General features: G+C 41.8%; 1 protein-coding gene and 1 long non-coding RNA gene across 2 annotated transcripts; one reads left to right on the top strand and one right to left on the bottom strand.

Moving 5' to 3' along the window:
• Positions 1-1,616: 1,616 nt before the first annotated feature.
• Positions 1,617-19,868, top strand: LOC307046634. The gene is made up of 2 exons (XR_013810164.1): positions 1,617-1,937; positions 18,713-19,868. It is a non-coding gene; the product is annotated as an uncharacterized lncRNA (long non-coding RNA).
• A 775-nt stretch (positions 19,869-20,643) lies between these two features.
• On the bottom strand, positions 20,644-23,609 carry LOC307046625 (tubulin beta-1 chain). The gene is made up of 4 exons (XM_079693089.1): positions 23,453-23,609; positions 22,159-22,267; positions 21,938-22,048; positions 20,644-21,847 (listed from the first exon to the last, which is right to left on the bottom strand). The coding sequence occupies exons 1-4, from the start codon at positions 23,507-23,509 to the stop codon at positions 20,787-20,789; spliced, it is 1,338 nt and encodes a 445-aa protein (XP_079549215.1). The 5' UTR covers positions 23,510-23,609; the 3' UTR covers positions 20,644-20,786.
• Positions 23,610-24,904: the final 1,295 nt, after the last annotated feature.

Here is a 24,904-nt window from a genome sequence, read left to right as displayed (position 1 = left end):
CACCTGGTGGAGGTCTGGTGACATCTTTTTTGCTGCAAGGCTTTCACGGTGGAGAAAACAGTGTGTCCATTTAGCTTCTGGTGCACGATCAAGGATCTGTCTAATGACACCATGATGCCTGCCAGTCATTGATGCTGCACCGTCACTGCACACCCCGACACAGTTCTGCCAGTCCAGGCCGTTCTCAGTGAAGTAGTTATCCATGCAGCGGAAACATTCCTGAGCCGTAGTTCGTGTTGGTAGCTCTCCACAAAACAGTATGTCTTCGTGCAAACTACTGTCCCAGCGATAGCGAACAAAAACAAGCAGCAGTGCAGCATTCGTGACATCCGTGGACTCGTCTAATTGCAAAGAAAAAAAAGGGCTGCTTTTTATTCTTTCTATAAGTTGATGCTGTATGTCTGATGCCATGTCCGCGATACGGTGACTCACAGTGTCGTTTGAGAGTGGGATGGTCAGCAGCTTTTTTGCAGCGGCCTCTCCGACCATCTCACGGCACATATCAACAGCGGCAGGCAGAACCAACTCCTCCGCTATGGTGAATGCTTTCTTACTCTGTGCCACACGTCTGGCTACGAGGTAGCTCGCTTTCAATGCACATTTAGAGTTGCTTGTCAGTGACACGACAGACCTTTTCTGCATCTGCAGCCCACTTTCCTTCCTCTTAAAATATTCCACCGGCTTTCCCACGAGATTCGGGTGCTTGGTCTCTAGATGCCGCTGTAGTTTTGAGGGCTTGAGGGCTTCGTTGGACAGCATTAGCCCACACTCCACACACTGGGCTTTTGGCACTGCCTCTGTTCCTCCATTTACGAAACCGTATTTAATGAAGTCGAGATTGTATTTCCGTAAAAACTTTGTCTTTTGGGTGGGGGGGTTGGCAGGACATTCGTCTTCATTTTTTCTTTTTAAAAACTTCTCCATTTTTGCCGCTTCATCTATGTGTATTGGCGCTTGTTAACAACTGAGTGGTAATAAAGATACATTGACAAAAAAAAAACGCCACCACGTGGTCGAAAGCTGCACGCAGTCTCGCGGCCCTTGCGGCCCACAGGTGCAAAACTGAAAGTTTTTTGTGGCCCTCTGGGGGGCGCTGGCGGCCCAAGTGTGGGCCGCGGCCCTATGGTTAAGAATCACTGGTCTATACATTCCAATAAGAATGAAAGACATCTGTGGTGACAGGCTAACATCAAGACGGATATGCTGAAGCTCATTCTCAGCAGAGCATTGAACTTCATTACATGATATGTGGTCTTTGATATAAAACAGTAACCCCCCACCCCTGCCCTCAGCTCTATCTTTCCTAAAAACATTGTAGCCAGGAATATGTATGGCTGAGCATGGGGAGTTTTTATTCAACCAAGTCTCTGACAAACATAAACAGTCCAAGTTAGAGTCTGTTAAGAGATGTTTTATCTGATCAGTTTTGGGTACAAGACTGCGGATATTCAAGTGACCCCCCAGCAGACCACTGGGTTTTGCATTATGGTCCCACAGCACTCTGGCATTGTTCACTGTCTGAAAGAAGTTGTGTTTTCGCAATTTTTTAATTGCTGGATTTAATCCTGCGGCTTTCCGTCGAGCGGCGCCAACTCTTGTTGTGAGTGAGTTCTGGATTGGCCCACGCTTACCTGGACCGTCGCAGAGAGTGTTGAGAGGAAGAATGGAGTTTGTTGGTTTGAGATCGACTATTTGTGCGCTGCCCGGGGGCTGCATAACGATCGCCCGTGGCGTGGAGATTCGGGAGTCATCCGTGTAATGGAGTTGTTGTTGCCGTGCGACCTCGGGGGTTAGCGAGGATGCACAGCGTTTCAGCGACCACGGCTCTCCCTCTTCCTCAACACCAGTCAGATCAGGCCCGGCCCGTGATTTCGGTTGAGTGGCGATTGCAGTCGATATACTCCCAGAGACATCCGAGGAGCAGGTAGGGAAATTAGGTGGGTAATCAGACATTATAAGTATAGCGTTTGTGACAGCAGTTTGTATCTGTAAGATAGGCGAGTTACATGCTGTAACTGAATCAGTTGGTAGTTTAGCCGCAAGTTCAGTGTGGATCATTGGGCCAGGGCATTGATGAACATCACCGGCTAGCAGCAGACAGAAAGTAATGATGAGTCGTTCCCCTCTTTGATCCGTTTTGGGGAATTGTTTGTTTGGGCCCTGCATTCCCATGCCAGGGCAGACAAAGGTGGTAAACAAAACGAGGTGACCAAGTCCAAACTGCTTTTGTGATGTATGACTACTTATTGAAGCTAAGCAGTTCCGTTCATGTGAGTGTTTGGCTCCCAGAAAATGTGTTAAGAGTGTGTAAAAGAGAGCCGCTGCTAACACACCACGTCTGCCCGCCATCTCCTTGAAATTAGTTATCCACTGCGACCTTTTACTTGATATTTTCAAGCTACCACACAGTTTTTTATGATTATACTGTATTTTGACCTTTTTTAACATACTATATTTAGACATGATATACCATGTCGTTTTTTCTGAAAATGTCGAAATATATTCTGTCTTCTGTTACATATTTTCAACTGTCATTTTTTCGCCAACCAAGTTTTGTATTTGTATTTTTGTATTGTATTTAACTTCTGTTAGACAGCCATATGCCATACATGTTTGCATACATTCGGAGTAAATATTTATTCAGTATGATAGCTAACAGAAGTTAAATTCATTTCTCACTTATTCTGACAATGTACTGAACCCCAAATAAAAGAACCCAATAAAAAGAGTTGTTAAATAATAGTGAAGTCACGTTGTAATAGCAATAACTCATCTCTATCTCGTTTTATTTTTCAGCTTTGCCAAAAGCAATTGTGTCAAGTGTCCTTCCTGGGTTGCCGTTGTGAGTTCTCCAATATGGCGGACCATCTCGCATATGCACAGTATGGGCAGGGGGAAGGATCGGGTAGTCACACCGACAACGGCCTGTCACGACCCGGGTTGCGTTCCGATAATCCAAAAATCAGCTCCTAAATTCTAACCCTATCTCCTATTCCTTAACCTCTGAGTGAAACGTCACGGGGTTAAGGGATAGTGGATAGGATAATTCAAAAGGACTTAGGAGAAGAGACTGCGGTACTTTAGAGCAGGGGTTCCCAAACTTTTTCAGCATGAGACCCAAAACAGAAATGTTGTGGTCCTATGGGACCCAAGCTAAAAAAATGTCATGATTTTCCATAATATGCACATTTATAAATAAAGAATGCAACACACCATGAATTTAAAATGTAAATGAAAATATTTATTTAATTATAAAAGTGCATCGCAGCTATTAGGTTTCTCACCATAACAACCTTCCCTTTGAGCTTGCCCAGAAAAAATAAGGATCAAAGCAGAAAGACGAAACATGGGAAGTGCAGTCAAAATACAGTACTAATCAAATTTAAATTATACAATTATCAAAAGTGCAATATTAAGTTTGTCGCTAGCTCAAAAACTATGTACACACAATTTTAAACTATTTTAAATGAACAAAGAACAAACATGTTGTAAACAGAAAGGGACAAACCACGAACTGAAGTGCAGTCAAGTGTATTCAGTTAATCACAGGTGAAACCAAATTTAAATTATCAGAAGTGCAACATTAAAGAGCCTGTGACACGAACCCAACAACTGTTGTGCAATGAAATAGTGGGCTACTAGTAATCTCGAACCGTCAGTTTAAAAAAGAAAAAGCGATACCGTTCCGATAAATATCAATAATTTCGAACATCGCGGGAAAATTCCTTCGACTCATTTTGAGGTTTTGGGGGAAGCCGGAAGTGACGTCAATACGGGAACGCTTCACTGTGCGGCGAGAGAGCCAAACACGGACAAAGTGTGTTGTCATGCGTAGAAATGGTGAATTACTGAGTTTAGGCACGTTAATAACGTTTTAATGAAGTTGACTACAGTATATTCATATTTGTCAGTGCTTTCATGTCAATTCGGCGAACATAAACATAAATGATCATGGTGAAGATGATGATTAAATTAGGATTAAAAATCGGTAGTGAGAGCTGCTGAATTTCCTCCCGTCGGATGTGATATAAAAACAAATCGATTATTTTTGTGAACTCAAGTGGATGAAAATACATTTATTAGTGCTTTCATGTCAATTCGGCGAACATATGATACATTAAATGATCGTGAGGATGATGATGATTTAAAAATCTTTTGTTTGAGCCGGTCTGCATTTCCTGATGAGAAAACAAACCTTAGCTTTTTGTAGTTGCAGTCAGTGGTGTAGTGGGCGTTGGACGCGGGGGTACGCCGTACTCCCACTTATTTGAAGCATGATTTCTTTTTTTAATAGTCTAATACATCTAAAATCATTGCCAGTGTTATCAGTTGCAAGTGTGTGTTTGTTGTAATAATGACGAAAACATAATAGGCAGATTTCACAGTAATTATAATAAAAACGTAGCTCAAGCATTTATGCAACTTGATTTGAAGCGTGTGTGTGTGAGGGGCAAAACTGTGCAGAACAGCATTTTTATTATTTGTCCCGCGTCCCACACATTGAGACTATGTCCCGCATTTGAGTGATAGTCGCGCAGAAAGGCCGGATCGGTTCGCTGACAGCCGGCACCGCCCTTTATTATTATATTGTCTAAACGGCATCATGTAAATTGCGCTGACAGGCGACACAGAGGTCCCCAAGCCCCCCCCCCGTTGACAGTTCACGAGCGTGTCCATAGTGTCTCCCGTCCACCCACCACCCCGTCCACCCAGTTAAACATCCCCACTACACCACTGGTTGTAGTAGTACACCAACATGGATTAAACATGTGTTTTTTTTTACCACAATGTTGGGGAAATTAATGGATAAAATGCACGGATTATTATTATTATTATTATTAATATTATTATTATTATTATTATTATTCCCACTCCGATCGGGACACTAGGTCCACCGTTTCCCCGCAGCGAGGCTCCCCCCGTTGACAGTTTACGTGGGCTGGGCTGGGTGCAGTGGCGGACTGGCCATCGGGACGAATCCCGATGGGCCGGTACCGAAGTGGGCCGGTCGGATAAGTCACTAGCACATCCCCCACTCCCCCCGTTGACAATTTATTAGTTGTGCGGAAGTGGGCCGGTCGAGAGTCCCGGGCTGATTTTTAGTCCCAGTCCACCAGTGGCTACATGACCGTATGATCGCCCATATTGACGCACCTAATTCCTAAACTTCTAACAGATACAAAATAAACCGATCCTTCAGCCTCATATGAGCTCTCAGACACGTTCAAAATTAAACTGTCATCGCTGTCTGAGCTTGCTGCTGTGTGCGCCAACGTGCGTTTACATGCAGATGCTGGGATCCTGAACGGTGCAGCTGGAGCGCTGTGCACGCATTGACGTCACCCATAATTTGGCGGGAATTGAAGAATCCCCGAGAAGATCCAGGAAATGGTCAACATTGAAGGGCAGATTAATGGTTATCAAAGTACAAATATCCAAAATCAGTTCAGTAACGGTTTTCAAGGGGACAATATTTACTCAAATTGATGGGTTTGGATGATGGGGGAAAATCGTGTCACAGGCTCTTTAAGTTTGTCACTAGATCAAAAACTATGTACACACATTTTTTAAAACACTTTTAAATGAACAGAGCAGTTTTAAAACACTGAGAGACAAATAAACTCCAACACTTGGCAACTGATGAACTTTTTTTTTGTGGAGACTGACTTGATATGATGCCCTCAGTGCCCCTCTGTTCCCTTTGAATGCCTGAAAATAACAGAGAAGATATTATCATTAACATTGCTGGGTTATTGGGTGATTTTTAATACCAGCCGTTGTACGCTGTATACCCAATGTGGACCTGGCAACCGCATTTATAGCGCATTATATTACATGTTACTTGTTAGACGCTTTTATCTAAAGCGACTACATACTCAATACTGTGGGGAATCCCCACGGAGGGATTTTGACAGGGTTGTTGCCAGTGCTTGAATTGGGCCGGTACTCACCGGTACGCAGTACCGGCACTTCTGATTTTTACCCATGTGGTAGCGGCACTTCTTACTGAGTACCGGCACCTTGCCGGTACTCAGTAAAATGCCGGTACTCAGCCGCCGGCAATATACGTATATATTGTAAACGCAACGCAGCGCAAATGTGGGTCTGACTCTGCCTCACAGAGGGTGACTGGCTGTCTACATGACGTGGCCTGCCGACATTGCCACTTTCATACAGATCATACTAATGCCCTCGATTGGTCTCTGTGTGTCATTCAAGCTCGGGAGGGTGTGTGTTGGTGTATGTGTGGCGCGAGCAAGCGAGAAAGCGCGCGCACCGGTTACGTGTATTGTTGTTAGCATCTGGTGGTAGCTAGCTGCGCTAACGGATATAAGGAGCTTTTTCAACAACAAGGTGAAGGGAGAGTCCTTTGCTGTCAGACTGAGAGGCTGATAACTACAGCTCTGGTGAGGTAACTTACTCTCTGAGTCTTTAGATAGTTAACTTAGTTTAAGTTATCTCAGTGGGTCTCAAACGGTTCGGTCACCATTTATGTAAACACATATTTCCATTTGAGGGGGTAGTGATTAGTAAAATATGCATGAATAATACAAACAAAATGTTAACTAGGTGAAAAAAGGTAAGATAAACTTGTTGAGAGCTAAAACTAGTCTTTGCTGTTGCCTCAAAGAGGAGCAGGGGGGAGAGGAGGGAGACAGGAGAGGCCAATTCAGGAGCCCAGACACACTCACAACTATAAATGAACCAAAAACAAATAAATAAACAAGTTTCAATGTTTTTTCATATTGGATATTGGGGTGTAGTCTCTTTATTTCCCCCTCAAAATGCACCAGATTGATGCATTTAAGTCCAACATTTAAAAAAAAATCTTACCGGGGGAGCATGCCCCCGGACCCCATAGGATTTGAGGCCCGGCTCCACTGTTCCCAAATAGATTTGCATTTTTTTTAAAATAGTAACCCATCTCCATATGTTTCTTTTTGGGTAGTAGATTTAAACTAGAGGGCTATCACTTTGTGCAGCGACGCTATTGACAAATAAATCCAGCAAAATGGCACAAAAGACTGGTAGTGGCCTCAGGGACGAGGAGTCATTTAACCAGCCAGTAGGAGTCAAGCTTTACTTTCTTTTATATCCATAAAGAAAAAGTAAATCTGTTTACAGTTGTTTCATTATGGATGTTGAGAGGTATCCATATATCTCTTCATTTTGCTCTCAAAGTGCACCAGATTGATGCATCTAACTTCAATATTTTAAAAAAAATGTTCCCGGGGGAGCATGCCCCCGGACCCCCCTAGACTAGAGGGTGTCAGGTCCACTCCCCACTTATAAAAATAGCACTTTACCACTGCACCCCCTCTAATCTCAGATGCACCCTGAGTCATTTTGTTTAAGTACAGTGAGCCTTTCTAAAATATACAGTAAAGAGACAAACCCACCAGCATTATAGGATATACTATGACTTTGTGCCAAATACTTGTTGCTGATTTAGAGTACTGGCACCTTTTTTATTCCAATTCAAGCACTGGTTGTTGCACAAAAGACCCAAGCGCGCACAGAAGAAATCTGAGAGCAGACATTTCACGAGCGCACAGAAACAGCCTGAGTGCAAGGAGAAGGTTTTAAACTGGAACACAGGAAACCTGTAAGCGCAGCAATATATCTGAGTGCAAGCGTACAGTTTGAGCAGAAGCCGAGCAAATCTAAGCGCAAGCAGGCACTATTTGAGTGTGAGGACAGGGTTTGAAGGAAATAAATACATATTCTGAACGTGAAATCAATAAAGTATGCTCTCAAATTTAAAGACCACGCTCTTGAATAAAGATAGGGAATAACCCCCATATGTATTCCTATGTGCATCACACTGCAGCAGTCACGTCCGTTCGGCTGATACTTTCTCTCGCTTTGCTTCTCATACTGCCTGTCACTTTCCATCTAATCTTCCTGTGGTTATTGTTTTGAAACACCGCTCTGTGCCGCTGCAAAATTTAGTGGACTCGCGGGAGCGAGTAGAGGACGCGCGAGAGCGCGCAGCTGGCGGTCCGCTCCGGGGCTCAGTCTGCATTTCATCCAACTTTGCATTAATGAAACAATTTCACAACAGACCCTGACAAACTCACAAAAACACAAAACAAATGATTAAAATTAGTGACTTACTTTTCCGCCGTCAAAAACACTGCTTCTTGAAAGACTCTTCTTTGCAGATGAAAAAATCCTTCGATTTGTCCGATGCAGAGGATGTTTTGTTTGGAGATGCAGGTCCAATTTATTCATTTTCAAGCTTTCGTTACGGAGCACCTCTCCACATAAAACACACTGAGGCCGCTCCTCTCCATTTCTAACAGCTTTTGTGAAGCCAACGTTTAAAAACTCCTCTTTGTATCATCTTTTTGCCATCATGTACGATCGGGATTAATCGACAGACAATAAACAGACATGGCGAAAACTTTCGCGGGGGACGCGTCAGAGCTGATACAAATACAATCTTTTATTTTTATTTTATCTGTATTTAGAAAATTAAATCATTCAATATACAATGCTATATTGCATAATTTCATTTTCAAAATAAAAAATAAAAAACAAAAATTATTTTAAAAAAGTGTATTTGCAACGCAGCCATCAGCCTGACGCTGTGTGTGTTTAGCAATGCATTTAACTGGCGACCCAATCAAAACGGGTCCGCAACCCATTCTGGGTCGCGACCCTGAGTTTGGGAAAGGCTGCTTTAGAGAATCCGAATGCACTTTTCACTATCTACAGCAGAGGTGCCCAGTACGTCGACCGCGGTCGACCGGTCGACCGCGGGGGCAATGCTGGTAGATCGCGAGTCATTCATAAATTAAAAAAAATCCAGCTCCGTTAAAATAGACAAAACAGGTTTTGATCCCTCCTCCTTTGGCCTCCCTGCCACTTAATTCAGGAGTTGACTTGATTGACAGAAAAAGCGACCTATTGCTTTCCAGTCTGTTAACACAGAATGCAAAGCGATACAAAATCAGTCAAGTGCCGGGAGAGACAAACAACAAAATGAGTGCGGGAACGAGCAAAAAGCTAAAGACATACCACTTCCACACAGAATGGGAGGGAGAATCTTTTTTTGTGATGTCACATTCAAAGGTTATTTGCCTTATTTGTAAAGCAAGCGTCGCTCTGCCAAAGAAAGGTAACGTGGAGAGGCATTATCGGAGTGTTCACAAGGCATATGACAGCGACTTCCCTCCGAGTAGCGAGTTGAGAAAGAGAAAGGTCATGTATTATTGCTACACAAACATTATCTCTTAGTCTTAGTGTCGCCAACTCGTTTCTAACATGCAAAAAGACAAACAAATGCGTCTATGGTCGGTGTATTTTCTATCTTTCCAATCCAGAAGAGATCTCTCTCTCCCCCGTCTGTTTGCAAGGGGGCGGGGCAGTTTACACACACGCATCTGCTACATGCAGCAACACACGGAGGAGATGGTGGAGAGAAGCGCTCCAAGGTGTGGTTACATGTTACCCGTCTTGAGGTGGACAATGCTCGTCACCAAAAGTGTTTAGCATGTAAGGGCGGTAACACGAGCAATTTGTCTAAACATTTAGCAAAAGTGCACCACATTCAGACGGAGGAATGCACCGGGTTCGACTGTCTTTCGAGTAGCTCTGTAGCCCCATCCATGAGTAACGTTTCCACGTCAGGTGTTATGTATGCTAGCAGCAACACACGGAGTTAACTACATTATACAAACATGGGTTAATGATTAGAGGTAACTGAGTTATTTATTTTGTTAAAGTTTCAGCTATTCTGTTTACAGTTCTGTCATCTCATTATTTAATACGATTTGTTAAAACATTGTTGTTTCTTTTGATGTGAAATATTATTTTTATAAATTCAAATAAAAAGCAATGTTAATTTTGTTCACAATTTCTTAAGTTAATTTAATAATATATGTATTTTTGAATCAAGTATTCATCTTTATTGTCTTCATTGTTAGTTTCCACATGCCTAAAACAACCTCAAACTAAATCTAAAAGTTGATGGCTAAATAAGAGCGTTTGAGAAATTGTGCAAGGCACACAGTAGTAGTCCGAATAGTCGATTAATCGTTTCATTAATCTATAGATTAATCGATAATCAAATTAGTCGTTTGTTGCAGCCCTATTGTAGTTATCCCATGTAAAAATAAAACGTGTTATTCAGCAACCCTTGCAATTTGGGTTTTTATTTTTGGTTGGTAGACCTCGGTTAGCTGGTCATTTCAAAAGTAGCTCACCAGCCAAAAAAGTGTGGGCACCCCTGATCTACAGTGTTCTATACAGCGGACTACAACATGGATGTTTAATAAGAACGAGGGACTACTGTAAACTCATCTAGAGACTCTGCACCGTGCTCTGATGCTGTTGTTTTATGCTTTATGAACGTGGACAACAGAGAAACATATTCTTCATGACCAAAGTTGGAATTGAAATAAAAAAGGAAAGTGAAATTTATGCTCGTCACCCTCTCCCTCCGGTCCACATTAATACAAATGATCCCAATACTTGTGATTGTATGAAAATATCTTAAAATCAATACAAATGTATTTATTATAAACGTTAGTCCTTAACACCTATCACTGTGTACATCACCATTCAAACATCTTTTAAAAGTTTAACAAACCCCACACAGCTCAGTGAAATGTTGACTTTATTTGATCATTTCAGTAAAAACTAACGTTCATATTTCTCTTTTTGATTATAATACTGATGAACCTGCAAAACAAAGCACTTTGGCAAGTTACCACATACATTTTAAAAAGCTTAATAAGCACCGTAACTTTCATGATATAATTTCCCCGTCATAATCGATTGTTTCCGTGAACGGCCGACTGTTGTGTGACGCAAATGCTGCGGCTGCAAGGCATTGTGATTCCTAAGCTAAAGGAGGTTATAAAGGCAGTTTGAAACCTCCTTTCCTTTCATTTGGAGAATTGGAACGGCACTTATCATGGCTGCCACTGACGTACTTCCGGGTCATTTCACGTGGTTAGGAAGGTTCCTAAATTAAATGGACTATTGGAACGCAACCCCGATCTGCAGCTCTGCCCGATCTGCAGTGCGCATGTGCGAGATGGTCCGCCATATTGGACAACTCCGGACGGTAACCCAAGTAGGACAACATCGACACAGTGGCTTTTGGCAAAGTGGTGGAGATGCTGAGCAGTTATTTAATTGTTGCATGTAATTATTATTATACTGCGTGCTCCTTAGTTATTCCATCTTTTGCTGTAACATGGATCTGTATGTAACTCTATATTTACTTGTTATCTACCACACTTCCTTCTACATCATACACCATCATTATACATGATGGTGTATATAGGATATATATTTGTATTAGGGCCGGGACTTTAACGCATTCATTAAGATGAATTGATTACACAAAAATTAACGCGTTAAAAAAATTAACGCATTTTAATCGAACTTATTTTTGCACCGCGGAATGTTTCTCACTGGATGAGTTTCAGGGGTACCGATTATACTGGAGCACCAACTAACGTTCATGACTTCAGACAACAACAAACCACAGTGAACAATAGTCAAACATGAACGAAGAAGCTGATGAGACCGCTTTGGTTGGCCCCGTGGATGGGACATTTTGTTTTAAAAAACAGACGGGTGGAAGCGTCGATAAGAGCACGGTTGTTTGCAAATTATGCAAAAAGGAATTCGCATATCACCGCAGCACATCAAGCCTCAAGTATCACCTCAATGCAAAACATATAGCAGCTAGCGTGGAAGCTAGCGTGGATGTTAGCCCGACTCGGAGTACAAGGACCCACACCCAATTCGCGTTGATCAAACAGTGGCCTATGCAACAGAGAGATTTTATTTTTCATCAGGATATTGGAAGAATAAGAGGGATTGAGGTCAATCACTGGCACTTTTTTATTTTATTTTAAATGGTACACTTTATGTTGAACTATTTATTATGTTGTTGGTGCAACTGGCACTTTATGTTGAACTGTTTATTGTTTTGGCCAAGGTTATTGAGAGAGTTGGACTGAAATTGATTAGATTTTTAAAATCAACTGTTGGTAAATCAACAAAGTCTGTTATGGCCTCTGAAGCAACAGAGAGATGTTTTCTAATAGTCAGGGTTTCCAATGTTCTGAATGTACTTGAAAGTTTTGTGTTTTACTTAAAAAACAAAGTGTTATAGTTTACAGAAGGTCTACCTACCTATAGGCTACCTGAATCTCTGAAATGTACTATATTCCTAAATATGCTATTGCTACACTTTATGGCAAAAATTGCACTTTTCTGTAGGTCTTTGTTAAGTACCACCTTGAAAGAAATAAACAATGTTTTGTTGCTTAAGCTTATGTATTCAGTCATTATTCAATGGTATACTAAAATCCATGTGAAAAAAATTGCTTCTCAAGTCAAATATTTATATGTGATTACAAATGTGATTAATTTCGATTAATTAATTACAAAGCCTCTAATTAATTAGATACATTTTTTTAATCGAGTCCCGGCCCTAATTTGTATACATATCTGTAAATTGTATAATTTTATTTTTCGTATTTGGGATTGTTGGAAACGTCTTTTTGATCTCTCTGTCTATAAACACAAACTGAGTAAGATTGACAATAAAGTTGACTTTGAATTTGAAAAATATATATATTCTTTATGAAAATAGTCCAAATGAAACGTTGGACTGAACTACAACTACGCCTTTAAATCTCTACGGACTGTTTTTCAGTGGGTTAGTGGAGTTAGTAGTTTTCAGTTCCCTGGACTGATTAACAGCTAAGCTCCCTTTCTCTTTTGTCCACTCAAATACACTTGGCCCTTTCTCTTTTCCATGTGGAAAATGGCAGCTGCTTTTCTCATCTGGCTCCCTGTCTGCTCTTCTACAATGAGAAAATTATACAATTAATTACTAATAATCATTTAAACCTGTTATTACCAATATTTCACAAATTCTTCATGTAAACTTAAGAGCACAGCTGTATGTTGAGTGTCAACTTTGCTTGGTTCATCTTACTGGGGGGCAGCTACATGGATGTCGGTGCAGTCCACAATAATTTTGCAGTTGAAGGCAGAATTAATTTATTATTGACTCAGAATGAAGCACAACTTCATGTCATACAATACATTGACTTTATTTCTAATTGTGTAAAAAAATATAAGCATTGATTAGCAAGCAGGACCTGCAGGAACAGAGAATGGTGATGGATGGAGCTGGGAAGAGAGAAGAATAAAGAAAACAGATCAACTTTATTATCGGATATTAAAAATTCAATTTCAAAACAAGTTGCCGCTCCTACAGTTTTCTAGTATGTAAAGATGATTTCACATGACCAATGCAAAATATCACACTCAATACATGTGTGTCTCTGGGGGGTGCATTGTGCCTTTGATGTATATAAATAATATACCATAACGAAATACTATTACGTACAGTGGAAATCAGGTTGCCAGAACAGGTCAGTCCAGTGTGCATGTTCCTCAGGGTTTCAGCAGTTACAGATGAGGTAAAGAAAATAAAATAAAAGAGAAAAAGGTCAGTAACAACACTTTAAAGTAACAACACTGAATAATTATCTCTTTTAATAATTTTCTCTCAGTAATCACTCAGCTACTGTCTTTCCAACAAACAGATTGACTCACCCTCACTATCATCACAATGAAACACGTCCAGAAGAATGTCATGCAAAGCTGCCTGCCTTCCTTCCTTCCTTCGACTCTCCCTGAACTGCCTGATCTTTTAATGTTCAATGTTAACCATTTGTGCAGATAGCATGAAGTAGCAAAGATTCCCGATGCTAATGTGGCGTTAGCCTACCTCCCGCCCCCTTAGCACCTGATGGAGGGGGCGATAGGCTACTCTTCAAATGTTTCACAAAACACTTACCATCATGACTACTCTTACTGTTTAACATTTTGGTTTACTTCATGTTAAGGCTAATACAAATGACAAGGCAAAGTAATGTAATGTAATGCTAACTAACGTGCTCGCTACTAGTTAGGTAGCTAACTTGACTATGTTCCATGCAAAACATGTATATTGCCTGATATGTTTGGTCCTGGTCCTTTCACCAGACGGGAAGCGATAGAACGAGCAAGTGGTATGATCAGTTTTGTGATTACAACCTGGTACAAAGCACACAGGCATCTTGTAAAAGTGAATTTATTGGAGCAATCTCTTATATTTATTGGAGGGAATAAATCAGTTATGAGATCTTCTTTTTCTTCTTCTTCTTCTTTGCTTTAATTGCGAGTTGCAACCAGTCTTGGAGCATTATCGCCTATGACATCACTTACCCGACCCAGAATGCGATTTGGGATTTTTAGTCTTTCTAGTTGCATATTTTTCATAGTCTTATATTTCAACAGTTTTACGACAAACTGTGACTTTTTTTACATGGAAATGATTGTTTAAGATTGACAAACATCATATGTGTCATTCGTGGCACAATTCAAACGGGATCAAAAGATAACTTTTCTCTCTCCATTGACTTCAATGTATAATTTTCCGCTTCCGGGGTCCCATGGAGGCTCCCGGAAGGGGAGGGACTTCGCCTCTCTATACGACAGTCACCCCCGACGTGCGGGCCGGATGAGAATGTCTGGCGGGCCGGATGTGGCCCGCGGGCCGCCAGTTGGTGGTTACTGCACTACACCATAATGAATCAAATCCTGCAGCGCCCGCAAGGTCCCCTGCTCAAGAAGGACCATGAAAGGCCTGCCTGAAGTTTGACAATGAACATCTGAATAATTCAGAGAAGGCTTGGGAGAAGGTCATGTGGTCAGATGAGACCAAAATCAAGATCTTTGGTATCAACCCGACAAGTTTGAAAGAAGAGAAATGCTGACTATAACCCCAAGAACACCATCCCCACCGTCAGGCATGGAGGTTGAAACAATATGCTTTGGGGGTGTTTCTCTGCTAACGGGACAGGACCACTTCCCTGCATTGAGGAGAGGATATATGGGGCACTGTGAAAATATTGGCCAATAACCTCCTTCCCCCAGCCTGGACACTGCAAATGGGTCATGGATGGGTCTTCCAGCAGGACAATACACTTTAACATACGGCCAAGGCAACACAGGAGTGGCTAAAGAAGAAGCACATTTAGGTGATGGAGTGGCCTAGCCAGTCTCCGGAACTTAATCCCATAGAAAGTCTGTGGAGGGAGTTGAAGCTTCGAGAGGCTAAGCATCAGCCTCAAAACCAGTGGCGTCGCCTGGCCTGGGCATTCGGGGCTTTAGCCCCGAATGTTTTTTCTGTAGCCCCGGACAATTCTCCCTAATATAATACATTAACCGTGCTTTACGTGAACCTCATCATGACACAAGAGAGGACGGCAGGACTGTAATTTCCTGTGTTCAGTGAATGCAACAGAGCAGGGCCGGCCCTGACCAATTTGCTGTCCTAGGCAAGAATTTAGCTGGCGCCCCCCCCCCCACTCCAAAATGCAGACACTCACTATGACTCACGCATGCATGCATGTGCATGGTTGTGGCATGACCACCAAAACAGAAAGATACAAGACACAAGATGTGTCCATATCCATTTGAACATGATTTAAGTGAGGGGGGGAACCTAACCTCCTCTAGGGGGGTCCGGGGGCATGCTCCCCCGGGAAGATAATTTTTTCTTAATATTGAAGTTAAAAGCATCAATCACTGGTGCACTTTGAGAGCAACATCAAGAGACCTAGGGATACATCTCTCAACATCAATGTGAAACAGAACTGTAAGCAGATTTTATTTTTCTTTATGGATATTTTGCTAATTACTCCCCTAACTATAATGATCATATAAAGGTGTGCCTTTACCTCACTGAGCTGAGGTTATCAGAGCCTCTCAGAGTTTCAGGAGAGAGCTCTCTAAAGCTCACACAGTAGATTCTAATGTTAATAAAAGCACACAGAAGCTGGATACGTTTTTTGGAAGTTTGATTTATTTTAAATGAACACTCATACAAAATGAAAACCTATAATTGCACACTAAAACCATTATTTCAAAAGAAAATGTTACTGGGGCTGGGGCAGTTCAACTTGATTTGTTTTGGGAGGGGGGTGCGCCATAGTTTATGGGCGCTGTACGCAATATAGGCATAGTTATGTCAGTATAAGATCATAACATGTTGTTGATCCAAAATCGGGAAATTGTGTTGTTATGAAATAAAAAAATGTAACAATGTTGACGCCCCCGATGGGCATTCGCCTATACTGCCTATGCTAAGGGCCGGCCCTGCAACAGAGGCAAAACATCAGACCAATCAGAGAGTTGCATGGAAATAAACGTGTGCTTGTGTCATTCAAGCTCGGGGGAGAGAGAGAGAGGGAGAGAAGGGGACCGGTGCCAGCAGGGACCGTGTTGTTATCATCTGGTTAGCTAGCTGCAGTAACGGACATAAGGAGCTGTTTGTTCCACAACAAGCTGGAGGAGAGTCCTCTCCTGAAAGACTATGAGGCTCAGGTGAGCTAAAGGACTCTTGAGTGTTTAGATAGTTAACTTTAGTCTAAGTTATGTCAGTGGGTCTCAAACGGTTTGGTCACAAATTATTCAAAAGACTATTTCCGCGGCACACCTTCATATGATCTTAGTTATAAAAAAAATAAGAGAATAAAGGAAAAAAAGTTATGAAATACTATATGACAGTAAAACAAGAATACAGTTTGAAAGGGGAGTGATTTGTAAAATATCCAAAAAGAAAAAGAACATCTGCTTACAGTTTTGTTTCATATGGGTGTTGAGAGATGTATCCATAGATCTCTTAATGTTGCTCTCAAAGTGCACCAGATTGATGCTATTAACTTCAATATTTAAAAAAAAATCTTCCCGGGGGAGTATCCACACTAGAGGAGGTGAGGTCCGCCCCCCACTCATCAAAAATAGCACTTTACCCCTGCCTATATGCCGTGAGCTGATTATTGAGTCATCATTGTAACAGTCGCGGGTGTACTGTGTGTTTGAGTGTGGGGCAGGGGTGGCCAACCCGCGGCTCTCGAGCCGCATGCGGCTCTTTGCCTAGTTTCATGCGGCTCTTCAGTTCATATCGAATTTTACATATGTGAGTTTGGGGGAGAGACACTTACTCCTGACTAGTGTTGCACGGTGTACCGATACTTGAAAGGTATACCGCGATACCCTGCCGTTAAAAACGTTACGATTCCTCCGTTTCATTAGTATCGATACTTTAAGAATGACGGAGGGAAGTATTCCGGTGAGAAAGCGCCGTTTTAATAAGGGCCGTGTGTGTTCAGCGCTCTGCTTCCAATCCCTGCACTGCAGCCGTGCCTGCAGTCCCTCCCCTCTCAAGCACGCTCTAAGTCCCTCCCCTCTCTCGTGCACGCGCTAGCTGCCAGAGCATGTGAGAAAACGAGAAGCATGGCTGCAAGTGGGAGTGCAACTGCCCCTGCGCCTCGGCTTGTTGACAAAAAAGACGCCAGAAGCGAAATGTTGATGTATTTTAGCTATATCTCTGATAGTGAGGGCAAGCCTACGGACACCACGAGGCCTGTCTGTAAGAAATTTATTAATTTTATTTAATACGAATTCTTGTCATTTATTTTATTTATTGTTCTCATTGTTTAAAAGTTTGTGTTATAGTTATGGTTCTGGTGTGAAATAAAGCACAATAAATTACATTTAACACTGTTTCCCTTTTTTTAAGAAAAGTATCGAAAAAGAATCGGAATTCTTGACATGGTATCGGTATCGAAACCAAAATGTTGGTATCGTGACAACATTACTCCTGACCAGAGTTAAACCTGATATTTAGTAGGTCTGTTAAGTATTGAATGCTGATAATTCTGATGTAATTTGGCCGGTCAAAGTTGTTTGGGCTCGGATAAAATCGCTGCGTTACTTTCGTCCCGTGTTACTTTCGTCCCGTGTTACTTTCGTCCCGTGTTACTTTCGTCCCGTGTTACTTTCGTCCCGGCTCTCTTTACGTGTGTATGTGTGGTCTCAGGTGTCAGTATGAGAGGATGACAGCGCGTCTAATTTTGATGTGGTCCAAGAGCCAATCACAATAATACCTGCGATGCAGTGAACTAATCACCTTTGAGGGGGGGGGAAATCTATCGTTGATTAAACACTATCCAGTGTTTCCCCTACCATTGTCTTGGAGGGGCGCCAACGGAGCCCCGCGCCCCCCCTGAAATTCAAGGTGTTTAAAATATATATATAATTCTTTTTTTTGTTTATATATATATAGCACCAAATTGCAAATAATCTATAACTACTGTCACTTTTCACATTGAACATGTGCTCTTTTATTAAATAAACTAAACGCTTTCATTTTAAGCTGTGAGTTTAGTGTTTAATAACAATAATCCACAGCTCCTCCCTCTGCTCCAGAGGATTTAAAAAATAGATATCCCAATGCCACAAAAATGCATCAGTGACGTGGTTGAAATCTTGTCTCCAGAAAACAAAAAACTGAAACAAGCGGTATCAGTGACTGTGTGTTTGATGTGGCTCTTTGCAGTAACATAGAAAAAATATGGCTCTTAACCTCTGACTGGTTGGCCACCCCTGGTGTGGGGAGTGTTGCAGTAGAATATTCCAATGTAGCGCCGTGTAGGGGTGGGCGGATCGATCCCAAAATATCGATACTTCCGATATTACGTTACGTTTCAAAATATCGATACTAGAGCCAATAGGATCGATACTTTTATAATTTTTTTCCCGTCTCCTCTACTCGTCAATTTCTTCAAAAAACTATGTGCAGACGAACACAAGTATATGCTCTTTTCTTCTCTCTCCACAGCCGTCCTCCTCTCCTCGAGGCTCGCGCAGCGCGCAGCGCGCTCCCTGCCTGAACGGCGATTATCAAGCTGACTGACAGCAGCCGGCAGGGCAGGACAGCAGCAGCCAGCGACTCGTGAGTGCAACACACACACGCGCATGATGGAGAGAAAGAGCAGCGTTGTGTGGAGCAATTTCACAACTGGCAATTAAAACTTAGCGAAAGTGATGTGTGCAAGAAGACAGTTCGCTACTCTGGCCACTTTGTATTGTTATTTTTCATGTTTGCACTTTAAATTTGCAAAAGTAAAACGTTTATTTGTCTATAAAAACTGTCCTGTCTACATTCATGAAAATGAATTCAGATTTAGTCTATTTATGATGCTTTCAGCTCAAAAATCATGTCATGCAGCTCCCCCCTATATGAAAGTACATAAGACGCTTTTCATTTAAAAAAGTATCGGTATCGATATCGGTATCGGTGATACTGGCCCTGAAATACTTGGTATCGGATCGAATCCAGATTTTGTGGTATCGCCCACCCCTAGCGCCACGGGCGGCCACCGCCACTGTGGGCTAAGCCCCGAATGTGTTCAGGTCCAGGCGACGCCCCTGGTCAAAACCTTCAGGATTTGAAGAGGCTCTTCAGAGGAGTGGACAAAAATCCTTCCTGAGATGTTCACAGACCTGGTGACCAACTACAAGAAGCGTCTGACCTCTGTGCTGTCCAACAAGTGTTTCTCCAGTACTAAGACATGTTTTACAAGGGCATCAAATACTTATTTCCCACAGTTAAATGCAAATCAATTTATATCTTTTATATAATGTCAATTTCTGGATTTTCTTTTTGATATTCTTACTTTCGCTCTTAAAATAAACCTACCACTTAAATTGTACTGTTAATTTATTTGTAAGTGGGCAAACTTACAAAATCTGCAAGGGATCAAATACTTAGTTCCTCCACTGTACTTCCATAGTGTTCGATACAGGACGTCGACGCACTGTGTGTGGTTTGTAATGAGCCACCATTTGCACTTTTACAGAACCACTGATCCAAATAAGTTCATGCCCAACGGCAACGCTGAACATTATGTGAATGCTCTCTTACTCCATGAAGCAAATCCTCCCTAAATACTGTTTTTGATGGGATCCTAATGGCGTATCCTTTGAACAGGAAATCTAAATATCACAGTAAAGATTGTAGTGAAATTTAAACTTTTAATTTTAAACTTTCATCTACTCTTTTGTTTCTGACAGAATGGTTTTATATCACGCATTGGAGACAAGCATGGCTTGGTGGGCAAGGTGAAGAAAGGATGCGGCTGGACTCTGCTTGCGCTGGCCCTCAGCATCAAACTACTTAGCCAACACTGCCATCTATTGACCTTTGCCACTAACTTCAGGAGTGAGCTGCCTGCAATATGTAAATGACTTCATATATCTTTTAAAAGTGTGCAGAAACGTGTCGGATCGGTAATTAACTATAGAAATCTGTATTATTCACATGACTACTGACAACTATGATACTTTGTGTAAGTATAATTTCAACCTTTGGAATGGTCATGAGGAAGCCATTGTTTATGCTGCAGCATGTGATTTGGCATCGTTCTCGTGTCATGTTCTGCTTGTGTATTTCCTTATTAAACATATTTGTGACAACAAAAATGAGCTCATGTATGGTATTGTCATATATACTGTGGTTATTGTCCGCAGTAATGACTCTTACATGTCTAATATGTGTAATGTGTAATTGTAAAGCGCTTTGAGCACCTGTAAAAGCGCTCTAATAAAAAAAATGTAATGCATTATTATTATTATTATTATTATTATTATATACATAGTTGATATCTTTGAACCTACATTTGAGTTAATTTGTTAATTTCGGGAGAAAATATTAAGCAGCTACACTTGCAGATTAATATATTAACTGGAACAGCAGCCAGAACACTGAAAGATCTTGGAACATTACATTTTATTCAAACATAAAAGCAGGCAGAACACTGAGACAACATTCCACCTTAAGCCAACATTATCAGACAGAACACTGAATGTGGCAAGAACTTCAAATCTTACATTTAGATTTTTGAAAAGGGATTTTAGGCCAGATCTTCCTCCCCCTCCTCTTCAAACTCTCCCTCCTCCTCAGCAGTGGCATCCTGGTACTGCTGGTACTCTGACACCAAGTCATTCATGTTGCTCTCAGCCTCAGTGAACTCCATCTCATCCATACCTTCACCGGTGTACCAGTGGAGGAAGGCCTTCCTCCTGAACATAGCTGTGAACTGCTCAGAGATGCGCTTGAACAGCTCCTGGATGGCAGTGCTGTTTCCAATAAAGGTAGCAGCCATCTTGAGGCCACGGGGAGGAATGTCGCAGACAGCGGTCTTCACGTTGTTGGGGATCCATTCAACAAAGTAGCTGCTGTTCTTGTTCTGCACGTTCAGCATCTGCTCGTCAACCTCCTTCATTGACATGCGGCCACGGAAGATGGCAGCCACTGTCAGGTAGCGGCCGTGACGCGGATCGCAGGCAGCCATCATGTTCTTGGAGTCAAACATTTGCTGGGTGAGCTCGGGCACAGTAAGGGATCTGTACTGCTGGCTGCCTCTGCTTGTGAGGGGGGCGAAGCCTGGCATGAAGAAGTGCAGACGGGGGAATGGCACCATGTTTACAGCAAGCTTACGCAGGTCAGCGTTGAGCTGTCCAGGGAACCTGAGGCATGTGGTGACGCCGCTCATGGTTGCCGAGACCAAGTGATTCAAGTCACCGTAAGAGGGGGTTGTGAGCTTGAGTGTGCGGAAACAGATGTCATACAGGGCCTCGTTGTCAATGCAGAAGGTCTCATCTGTGTTTTCTACAAGCTGGTGGACTGATAGTGTGGCGTTGTAGGGCTCAACTACAGTGTCTGATACTTTGGGGGAAGGCACCACGCTGAAAGTGTTCATGATGCGGTCAGGGTACTCTTCACGGATCTTGCTGATAAGCAGGGTTCCCATACCAGAGCCCGTACCACCACCCAGGGAGTGTGTAAGCTGGAAGCCCTGAAGGCAGTCACAGCTCTCCGCCTCCTTCCTCACCACATCCAGGACAGAGTCCACCAGCTCTGCACCCTCTGTGTAGTGACCTTTGGCCCAATTGTTGCCAGCACCACTCTGGCCTGCAAGACAAGAATCATAAATGAAGATGCTGCATTCCGTGTGAACAATCAGTTGCCATGCTCTGAACAATCCTAATAAATATCACTTACCAAACACAAAGTTGTCTGGTCTGAAGATCTGGCCAAAAGGTCCAGACCTTACTGAGTCCATGGTGCCTGGCTCAAGATCAACCAGCACAGCACGGGGCACATATTTACCACCTAGAAACCACAGGTTAGAAGTAAGGGAACATTGGTAAAATTAAGATTCTTTCACAAGTGGGTTTTTTTACATAATAGCCAATAAGAAAGCAAGGCTGTTTAGAACTTACCCGAGGCCTCATTATAGTAGACATTGATCCTGTCCAGCTGCAGGTCACTGTCACCGTGGTATGTACCAGTTGGGTCAATACCGTGTTCATCACTGATCACTTCCCAAAACTATAGGACACAAACAAATACAGTTAGCTATTTCTTCCAACCAAAATGACTTTCAACACCCAGTTCCAATGTTTGTTTTATTGTCATGCAATGTATATGTATGCACCATAACATCAAGACAAATTCCTCGTATGTGTTAACCCACTTGGCAATAAACCGGTTTCTGATTCGTCCATTTTATTTACAGTTACCATGTGTATTTATCACATACACATGTATTTAGCCTGTTCTAAACGTTGATAAATTGTCGGGGATTAACCTATTTGTCCCGCCTGTGCCGACTTCGACACGCTAATCCCTTATTGGCTGCAACTCACGGATTATGAATTTGAAAATGTCCACTCGACACTGTACCACCAAGCCTGCTTCATGCAAAAGCACGGCACAGCTCGGTATGGCATAACCATAGACTGTATATATAAAGGGCATAACCCAATAACCCTGATTTAGACGTGCATGTTGTAAAAAAAAAAGTTTAAAAAAAAGAAAATTACGTTTTAACTACCAACGTCATTGTAGTTTTAATACAAAGTTACTCGTTTATAGTGCTTTTGTCTTTTTTAATGACAGTAGCCTACTCACTTCCTTTTTACGCATTGCAGTGACGGCTGCCGAAGGAACAATGGTGATAAAGCGGTGTTTGCAAGCAACAAGCGGACTGACAGAATCAATATTTATGTCAAAACATTTTTTATCAAATGGCGAAAATCATTTTATTAGTCAAAAGGCTGACATGTTACCGCCCTTGATTCGCTCTATTAAACATTTAATTTCAATGTTCACAAGTAGCCTACGCTCCATCTGATGTAGGCCTACAGTAACCGCTGCTGAACAAACAATTGTAATTATAACGGTAACCCTTGACAATTGTAAGTGTTTGCTGAAAATCTAATTGCAATTTTCACAAGCAGGCCCAATTTGATGTTGCAAGGGCGTGGTCGTGGCGCGCTGCCAGGGATTTGGGGCCCCATGAAAAGATATCACATTGGTTACTTAAACAATTTTTTCTTAATGTTCGAAAAATTGTTTGGGCCCCTGTCAGTCACGGGCCCTTAGAATCGTCCTAACGTTTCACCCACTTACGGCGCCCCACCCGAAAGAGCACAAAGCACCGGCTCCCAGAGGAGAGAACACGATATTTCTGAATGAAAATTACTCACTCAGGGCAAGTACAAGTGGACTTACCTTAGCACCGATCTGGTTGCCGCACTGGCCGGCTTGAAGATGCACAATTTCCCTCATTTTTCTTTCTCGATGTGGAGTAAAAATCTCAATGTACGACTGCGCTTTTCTCTGTGCAGAGTGCAGCTCATCGGCTCCTACCTCGGATTTATACAACAACTAGGCCCGCCCATTCTCTCCTCAACTCGAATATCTATTTGCTGATTTCGAACGTGTCATTAACAGACAGAAATGTAAACCAATCAAAGCTACCAATGCGTCTCCGCGATTGGTCGGATCCACCTGTCAATCACATTCACCTCAAACGTGTGAATAACGTCTAATCCATGGATGTATAATATAAACGTGTAACCTGCAGACGAAGGCATTGTCACAGTCACTCACTACTACCATGGATGTACCAGAAATCAGGTCGGTTATGCACAGGTGCGCAAATATCGATTCATGGCGTTGATATAAACGTGTCGAAGTTTCTCTTAAACTGTTTCATATCCCAAAAATAATATAATATCGAACTGAGGTCATTATAGAAAGTAACTGAGTATATAATCAACTATTGTATCTCATTATCACTACATTTAAGAGTCAACATCTTTTTACTCCCCCATATTTATTTTAATTCGATTTTGAAGATTTAGGGGATCATTTTGATTGGATAGATTGCCTATTTATATGAAAAATATTAGTGAACAGTAAAGGTAATAATTTTCATCTCATGCTCTCTATATCCAATGGTCGCAAGTCGCAACACTACTCATGGTAGTCAAAATCAGCCCACAGAAAGTAAATATACGGCCACTTTCTGGTTGAAGCAGAAATGTTGTTAAATGCCAGAAATCGGTTCAGCATCCTCAATAAACCCCAGAAACATTCCAGAATTCTCCCTATCAGACAAGTCTTTTTTTTTTGTATTGTGTTTACATTGGCTATAATGGCATCCATTTTAATGAACGCAACGTATGCTTATTGTGCGAATTGCGCATCCTGTAGTTGTGCTGGGGACCCATGCGCAGCGCATACTATACACTTATAACATAAAACGTTGGGGTACTCAACCTTTCCGGGTTCTGGCTACTAGACTATTCAGTAAAGCTTCTGAGGATGATTCTTCCAATGCTGAATAAAGTATACCTTGATATTTATTTCATTGTTCATGGTTAAATTACTTCAACAATTACTTTATTTAAACTATGCAAGCTTTTCTGGTACCAGTTTACAATAAGACTACCCTTATAAAGGATTCATAAAGGGTTTATAATTAGGTTATTAATTAGGTTGTAAACACTTTATTAATCATTAAGAACCATTTATAAACCAGTTCAAACATAGTTTGCATACATCAACATAGAATCACTATTTGGCAAGATGACTAAGCCTTATATTATTTGGCACTAGCTTACTTCTTGTCTTCTTCATCAGCCAGCATCCATCTGTTGTTCACTGAGTTGATTCTCC

Source organism: Notothenia rossii (genome assembly GCF_949606895.1).
Source record: "Notothenia rossii genome assembly, chromosome: 1".
Lineage (NCBI taxonomy): Eukaryota > Metazoa > Chordata > Actinopteri > Perciformes > Nototheniidae > Notothenia > Notothenia rossii.
This window is presented reverse-complemented; position numbering and strand designations above follow the sequence as displayed.